The sequence below is a fragment of the Trachemys scripta genome, chromosome 4, assembly GCF_013100865.1.
Source record: "Trachemys scripta elegans isolate TJP31775 chromosome 4, CAS_Tse_1.0, whole genome shotgun sequence".
NCBI lineage: Eukaryota > Metazoa > Chordata > Testudines > Emydidae > Trachemys > Trachemys scripta.
Window position 1 is genome coordinate 125,408,031 of NC_048301.1, and position 8,679 is coordinate 125,416,709.

Consider the following 8,679-nt stretch of genomic DNA (forward strand, 5'->3'; position numbering starts at 1 on the left):
AGTTGGCAGAGAATAATGTGGGATCTGGAAGCAGCTTGGATTGCCATGGCCCATGTGGTGGATAAATAATAATATTTAAGCCCTTTGTCTAGGCCCATTTTATCCCCGGATCTCAAAGCGCTTTACAAAGCTGGGTCAGTAGCATTAGCTTCATAACACAGGTGAGGAAACTGGCACTGAGACGCAAAGCGACTTGCATAAGTTGAGCGACTATCTGTGGCAGAACTGGGAGCAGAGCCCCCTAGGCAGGAAGGGTGGGGCAGTAGTTAGCATGCTAGCCTGTGACTCTGGAAGACTCCAGTCCAATTCCTTTGGCTGTATGAATCTGGGAAAGTGCCTTCGGGCTTGTCTACATGGGAGTTATTCCAATTTGCAAGTGGATTAAGCTGATTTGGAATAAAAGCATCCACATGTGGAGTTAATCAAGAACAGTGAATCCACTTTAAATTAACAGTTTATCTTATTCCAGATTAATGTTCATGTGGAGGCAAGCACTAAATGTCTCTGGGCCTCAGGTCCCCCATCTGTAAAATGGGGACAGTAGCACTGCCCTGCTGCACAGGCATGTGATAAAGATTAAAGATGGTAAGATGCCCAGATATTACAGTAATGGGGATCATAAAAGGATAGATAGAAACCCAGGACTCCCAGGTCCTAGTCTATGTGCTATGTGTCTTCGATATTTCTATAGAACCCTTCCCCACAGTATCTAAGCAAGAAACTATGTTGCTTCCCATGTGGCTTGGCAGAGGACTCCAGCTAGCAGGACGGTCAACCTGGCACCTTTCAGCAGCAGATGAAAACAAATTCTTAGTGTGACATTAGGTTTTTGGTATGTAGTTTATGTACCTTGGATGCTGCTTGATTAGAATAAATATTTCTATGATACATTCCTATTTAATAGTAGAATAATAAAATATCAAGGTTTGCTGGTGACCCAGAGCCAAGGGATGCAGCCTGTGGGCCATTCTGCCATCTCTCCCCCCGCAGTGAAAACATGAAAGATGCTTTGTTTCTAAGCCGTTCATCCTCAGCGTCTCCCCCCACCCAAAGCCTGTGTTGTTTTTTAAAGCGGCCTCATCATCTCTGTTTGATGAGAAACGCAGGCGACCTAGCAAAAGTCTGTTCCAAACAACACCCACGATTCCACTAACTTGTTAAACAGAGAGAGGCTGGAAACTGCCAAAGCCTCTGCAAGGAAAGACACGAGAGTGAGAGAGAGGAGAGAGAAAAAGCAGGTTATTTATAAAGTCAGGCAGTGGTAGGGGATCTTCACTCGGGTCTGCAAACTGTCTGCCGCTGGGAGGTCACTCCAAAAGAAAAACCCTGCAGTGCCCATGACCTGCAAACACAATATTTGATCAGGACTGCGGGGCGGGCACCAACCCTGGCAAATTGAGATACACACATGCTCTTTAATACACAGGAGATCAGGCAGACGAACACTGAGGCTTTGGAAAAGGGACTCTGAGTCTGGTAAGTCGATTTCTGTATTTATCATGGGTTGTGCTGCCTTTTTTTTGTTGTTGTTTGCATACCTGTACCGCAGAGGGAATGCAACCCCCTCGCCATGGCGGTGGCACGACGCTGACACAGGGAGCCATGTGAATCACACGCCAACGACATGGATGGCACAGGTCTGAGCCTCAAGGGCTGCTTTGGTTACTACTGGGGAGTTTTTGTCCTTATTAACAATGCCCTTTTTTTCCTTTGGTGACTTGTTAAATTCCTGGCAGGAAAGAGTGAGACAAGCTAGACAGACAGATTCATAGATTCATAGACTCTAGGACTGGAAGGGACCTCGAGAGGTCATCGAGTCCAGTCACCTGCCCTCATAGCAGGACCAAATACTGTCTAGACCATCCCTGATAGACATTGATCTAACCTACTCTTAAATATCTCCAGAGATGGAGAGTCCACAACCTCCCTGGGCAGTTTATTCCAATGTTTAACCACCCTGACAGTTAGGAACTTTTTCCTTCATGCCAGACTCTAGTCTCCAGACCCCCAATCACCACCTCCTCCACCAAGCACATCTACCTGGCTCTGCATTCGGTTCTAGATGAGGGCTATTACCTGATTAACAGGGTGAGAAGGTGGCAATGGATGAAGCTCATGCTGTCTGACTCTGGTTGTTCCAGCAAAGTGCCCTATGCAGCACAATCCCAATTAGACTAGCAGCCAGTGGAACTGCGACCAGTTTATTCATGCTGACATATGAAGAAGTTAAACTTGTGTTATCCTACACATGAAAGGGATACAGACCCCACCGTAGAAATGGGGTTGGACAGTGGAAAGCTCCCTATAGGAAGGGGGCTGTAGGTTGAGAGACAAACCCCGTAGACTTGGCATTGGACAGAGGGAAATTGTGCTGTATATGCAAGAGAGACTCCTTAGGAACGGGTAGATTGAGGGAAAGACTGCCTCAGAATGGTGTGTACTTGCAGGAAGGTATCCCCTAGGAACAATAGTGGATAGTGGAGATTCCCCCTTAGGAACAGTGCCTCATAGTGGAAGAGACCTAGGAATTGGGGCAGACCCTCTAGGAATTTTGCCAAATAGGGGGGACAGACCCGCTAGGAATGATGCCAAATTAGAGGACAAACCCCCTAGGAATGGTGCCAAATGGAGGGACAGACCCCCTAGGAATGGTGCCAAATTGGGGGACAGAACTCCTAGGAATTGTGCCAAATAGAGAGGTCAGACTCCCTAGGAATGGTGCTATACAGTGGGAAAGATGGCCTTTAGTGGGGGTGGAGGAAGCCCATTTATCGGGAAGTAGGACTAGTATTTTACCCATCAAGGTACCCCTGGAATGGGAGGAAAAGGAGAGCTGCTCTCTGAAGCAGCCTGCATGCCAAGCTCCTGCACCACACACAGACTCAGTTTCATGGGCCCCATCGACTGCCGGAACTCCTGTACGTATGGAAAATGGAAGAAACCCAAGAGCCCAGCCATGGAGTGTTTCAATCCCTCTTTTCTTCCCACACGAGCAGCCTGCCAACCAGCAGTGTGCCTAGGTGGCGATGCGCAGTCTGGCTCAGAGCAGGACTGTACCCTCTTTGTCTGGAGTGCCGGGATTCCTCATTAGGGGTGAAGCTATAAATATCCCCCCCTTCCTGCAGCTCTGTTCTGTATGTATGTCTGAGCCAGGGCTATGGATGCTGTCAGGCCTGCTACACGTAACCCAGAGGCCTCCTGTGATAATTAGTCTGGGGACGCCCCCACCAAAGGCCCAGTTTGGACAGGCTGTCTGCAGGGGCAGCAAATCTAGATCACAATGTCCAGCAGGCACCAATTTCACAGCTTTGCAAGGGCCTGGGCACGCCTGTAAGGGGACCTCTGATCTTCCACTCTTACTTGGATTATAGTAGCACCAGCCAAGAGCACGGCCCCCTTGCGCTAGGTGCTGTACATATGGGCAGTGACGGTCCTTGTCCCACAAAGCTGACAGTCTAAATACACCAGACAGAGAAAAAATGGGAAGTGTTATTCCTATCCCCATTTCCAGATAGGGAACTGAGGCCCAGAGCGAGATAAGGTGACGCAGGAAGACTGTGGCAGAGGTAGGAGTTGAAGCCCGGTCTCTTACATCCCAGGCCAGTGCTGTAAGCACAAGGGCAGCCTTTTCCCTCTGCAGAGCAGACCTTAACAATAAGTTGGACTCACACCATGCTCAGAGTAGCTGGAACCCTCTGGGAGCAGCCCCCTCTCCATCATGCTGGTCACTCTATGACAATAAGGCCAGGCCATTGAATGCTGATCAAGCGCTTTCTGGTACGTACTGGAAGATGCCTCGGTCAGCAGGGTCATTATCCCCTCCCTTCAGGAAAGAGTATAAGCCACTGTGTGGGTGGTTATACGGCCCTCATGGCCATGGTGTGCCAAAACCTACTGTCATTAATGGGAAGGTAGGGCAGTATTATTTAGGTAGGGCTTATTTAGTCTGCAAAAGAGAAGAGTGAGGGGGGATTTGATAGCAGCCTTTAACTACCTGAAGGGGGGTTCCAAATCAGATGGAGCTCGGCTGTTCTCAGTGGTGGCAGATGACAGAACAAGGGGCAATGGTCTCAAGTTGCAGTAGGGAAGGTGTAGGTTGGATATTAGGAAACACTATTTCATTAGGAGGGTGGTGAAGCACTGGAACTGGTTACCTAGTGAGGTGGTGGAATCTCTATCCTTAGAGGTTTTTAAGGCCCAGCTTGACAAAGCCCTGGCTGGGATGTTTTAGTGGGGGTTTGTCCTGCTTTGAGCAGGGCGTTGGACTAGATGACCTCCTGAGGTCTCTTCCAACCCTAATCTTCTATGCAGGGCTGGCTCCAGGCACCAGCTTCTCAAGCAGGTGCTTGGGGCGGCCGCTCCGGAGAGGGGCGGCAGGTGCAGGTATTCGGCGGCAATTCGGCAGACGGTCCCTCACTCCGGCTCGGAGTGAAGGACTTCCCGCCGAATTGCCGTTGCAGATCGCGATCGCGGCTTTTTTAGATCGCGATCGCGGCTTTTTATTTGGCTGCTTGGGGCGGCCAAAACCCTGGAGCCGGCCCTGCTTCTATGATTCCACACTATTAACCCCACTGTACAGATGTGGAACTGAGGCGTGGGGTAGATTAAGTCACTTGTCCAAGTTACGAAAGACGTCGGTGACAAAGCCAGGAATGGAAGCCAGGTTTCCTGAGTCCCAATCCAAAACCCTCTCCAACAGGCCACCCCTCCTCCCCAGTCAACAGCTTTTGTCTCATTGCATCCAGTGCCAGGGTCTGTGACTGCAGCCTGATGAAATATTAACAGCAACAATTTCATGCCACTAATTTAGCCCCTTTTCTTCTGCTTGCAAATTATCCATGAATAGACTTTGATCTTTATAAATGTGTTTGCTATGCAAAAATCGATGATGAATGGTTACTTCAGCCTCTGGGTTTCATCTTGACTATTTGTCACTTCAAACAATTGCTATTCATGGGGTCTAATTGCAAATATATTTAATGCACATGGATCTGTATAAAGATTTGCATTATGAGTGATTGCTTGGAAGCTCTTTAGGTGTCACCCAATAAGGAAGCAGAAACAATACCTTGTGACTTAAGTGACCAATGTCAGGAATCTTGGGTTCTCTTCTCAGCTTGTCACTGACCTGTGTCTCTGTCTCTCCTCCATCCTGTGTACTTCTTGTCTATATATATTTGGAGTAGGAACTCTTACAATGTACAGCTCCTAACACAATAGGGCTCCAATCTCATTTGTAGCATCTATAGACACTACTGTAATAATAAAATTATTAATTATTTATTATTATTATTATTGTTATTCATAATAAATAAATTATCATGATCAAAATGTCACTGGCATGAATGTTCACGAAAAGCAAATGAAAGGATGGTGAATTGGATCCATCTCTCTCTATTACTGCAACTCAAGGGCCACCTCCCTCAATGGTATAACAATGCCTAGCTCTTCTATAGCACTTTTCATTAGCAGACCCCAAAGCACTTGACAAAGGAGGTCAGTGTCATTATCCCCATTTTAAAAATGGGGAAACTGAGACAAAAAAAGGTCACCCTGAAAACCAGTGACAGAGTCAGGAATAGAACCCAGGTCTCCTGATTCCCTCTCCAATGCTCTAGGCTCCATGCCTCCCCATGATAAACTCCCTCCTGCTTCCTATTTCTAGTCACTTGTCCCTGACCTAAAGTTGCTCATATTTTTCCCACTTCCATACAGGTTCCATGAGGTTCTGCACAATGCACTGGGCTTCCGTCCTGATAGTAGCTGGGCTGTGTGGGGTCTCCCTGGGCCAGTATGAAGATGAAGAAGATATGTACTGGTTGCATCAGTACCTTCGCAGCCAGGCGTTGTCCTATAACTACATGCCATACTACGAGGATGAGGTCCCCCAATACCCTTATGTCCCACCTGGGTCCCCCTTTGCGGAGCCCCTCCTTGAGCCCGTTTCCTGGGAATGCCCCCAGGAGTGCGATTGCCCCCCCAACTTCTCCACGGCATTGTACTGCGACAGCCGCAACCTGAGGTACCTTCCCTTTGTGCCTTCCAGGATGAAGTACGTCTACTTCCAGAACAACCAGATCACCACCGTCCAAGAGGGGGCTTTCGACAATGCCACAACGCTGGAATGGATTGCGTTGCATGGCAACCAGATAACCAGTGAGAAGATGGGCAAGAGGGTCTTTGCCAAGCTCAAGAACCTGGAGAGGTTGTATCTGGATAACAACAACCTGACCAAGATGCCCAGCCCCCTGCCCAGGTCCCTGAGAGAACTCCACCTGGCTTACAATCAGATCACCAGGATCCCATCCAATGCTCTGGAAGGTTTGGAGAACCTTACTGCCCTGTATCTCAGCCACAACCAGATCCATGATATAGGAGCATCTTTCAAAGGGTTAAAGTCCTTGATCCTTGTTGACCTGAGCTACAATCACCTCAGGAAGGTCCCCGATGGCCTCCCAAGCTCTTTGGAGCAGCTCTACCTAGAGCACAACTACATCTACACCATCCCTGATGAGTATTTCAAAGTGTCCCCCAAGCTGCTCTATATCAGGCTGTCCCACAACAGCCTGACCAATGATGGGCTCTCCTCCAACACCTTCAACACCAGCAGCATCCTAGAGCTGGATCTGTCTTATAACAGGCTCCAGAAGATCCCCCGGGTTAGCACCAACCTCGAGAACCTCTACCTCCAAGGGAACCAAATCAATGGTGAGCAGCCTCCCAACAGCACCCTCTTGATGCTAGGGGATCCTAGTGTCAAATGGTCAGGACAAGGGGTAGGGAGATGGGGAGCCAGGTTCTGGCACTGTTTGTTGGAAGCAGCCTGGTCTAATGGCCTGAGCAGAGGGGCTGGGATTCAGCAAACCTAAATTCCATTGCTGTCTCTACCACTGATTTTTTGTGTGGCCTTAGGACAGCCACTTCCCTACTCTTTGCCCCAGTTTGCCCCATCTACATGGTACTTTTGTAAAGTGCTTTGAGATGCTGGGATGCATGGTGCTCTGGTAGGTGCAAGGTGTTATCCTTTTGCTCAGTGGAAGTCTTTCTCAAGTCCAGGGCCGGCTCTGGCTTTTTGGCCGCCGCAAGCAAAAAACAAAAAACAAAAAAAAACCCTGTGGCGCGGCCGGAGCGCGGGTGCAGGGGGACAGGCTTGGGGGGCGGGGGGATGGACGAGGAGGGAGCGGGCAGGAGAGAGAGAGAGAGAAGGGGGCGGCCAGGGCTACAGCGGGGCGCTGCCACACGGCCTCTCCCGCTGCGCTGCCGCCCGCCGCGAGGGCTCCACTCTGGTCGGCGGGGAGGGAAGGAAGAGGACTGCCCTGCAGGGCGCTCTGGTTCTCCGCGCCGCCGCCCCCTACAGGGCGGCCGGAGCAGAACAAGAACAACAACAAAAAAAAGCGGCCGTGCCGCCCTAGGATTGGGCAGAATGCCGCCTCCAACAATCTGCCGCCCCAAGCACCAGCTTACTCAGCTGGTGCCTGGAGCCGGCCCTGCTCGTGTCTGTGAGATTATCTTTTTAAATTCTGCAAGCTGAGGTAGAACTCCACAGAGAATTTAAAGATGAAGAAATCGCGAGATTGAGATATATTAATGATTAAAAAAATACTAGCTGAATTAAATGGTCATAGGTCAGATGACAAAGGTCATCTTAGGCACAAGTGATGTGGCTGCACTGAGAATGGGGGATGCCCCTGAGAGAAGAGGACATAAGAAAGCATAGTGTATAAGAATAGGATAGTATCCCTTTAAATATTTTGAGAACACTGTCGTGGTGCTCACTATATTAGAAGCCAGTGAGAGCAGCAGCGTGTAGGTGGCTAGGTCTGGTGTGTTTGTGTACATCGAGTAAACACAGTTATTTGGGACCCAGCTGTGCGCCCATGTGGTTTCTTTATATAAACTTTTGTTGTGTAAAGAGCAAAAAAGTACAACAGAAAAGGTGTGAAAAGAACAGAAAGAAACTCATCCTTTGCATGACAGGCGAAAGACAATATTCTGCTCCCCCTCACGCTGGTGCACAGATGAATAATCCTAGAGACGTACATTTGGTTCCCTGCACCGGGATGTAATCTGTGGTGCAAGTGATGCACCTGATTCCGTTCTCACTTACATGGGTGTAAATGGGGAGTCACTCCGCTGAAGTCAATGGTGTGGGTGGGAGCAGAGTTGGGTCCAGATGACACAGGGTTGGTCCGGAAGGAGGGGTAAGTGGCAAAGTGGAGTAACTTATGCCACCTTTTGGCACTCAGTGGGCGTGCAAGTCTGTGGGGCCCCAATTCAGACCTGAATAGTGAGCACAACTCCTTTTAAACCGAATGGAGATTGTGTCTGCTTACACCAGACCTGAAGCTAACTCTGGGAATCTGGGTAATGGTGTAGGTGCACCTTCCCATTTACCTGCATGGGCAATGGCTGCTTTCTGAATGCCAGATCAGCGCAAGGTTTGCTACTTTGCCACTTACATGCACCTCATACCATACGCTGTCATTTACACCAAAACTGATTTGACTCATGGGAGTTGTACCAGTTCACTCCAGCTTGCATTTGGCCCATGAAGGGCACTTGTGTCTATGCATCTGTAGGGTTACCATATTTCCACAAGCAAAAAAGAGGACACTGGGGGGGAGGAGCCCCGCTCTAGTCCCGCCCCTGCCCCGCCCCCATCCACTCCCCACCCCTTGA

General features: G+C 49.3%; 1 protein-coding gene across 1 annotated transcript in view; it reads left to right on the forward strand.

Annotated features, from left to right (window-relative positions):
* The first annotated feature begins 1,175 nt into the window (after positions 1–1,175).
* Positions 1,176–8,679, forward strand: part of FMOD (fibromodulin) — a 14,092-nt gene continuing 6,588 nt past the window's right edge. The window contains exons 1-2 of the mRNA XM_034767310.1: positions 1,176–1,476; positions 5,716–6,708. Of these exons, the coding sequence (XP_034623201.1) occupies positions 5,721–6,708 (988 nt within the window). The 5' untranslated portion in view covers positions 1,176–1,476; positions 5,716–5,720. The remainder of the gene's footprint in view (positions 1,477–5,715; positions 6,709–8,679) is intronic.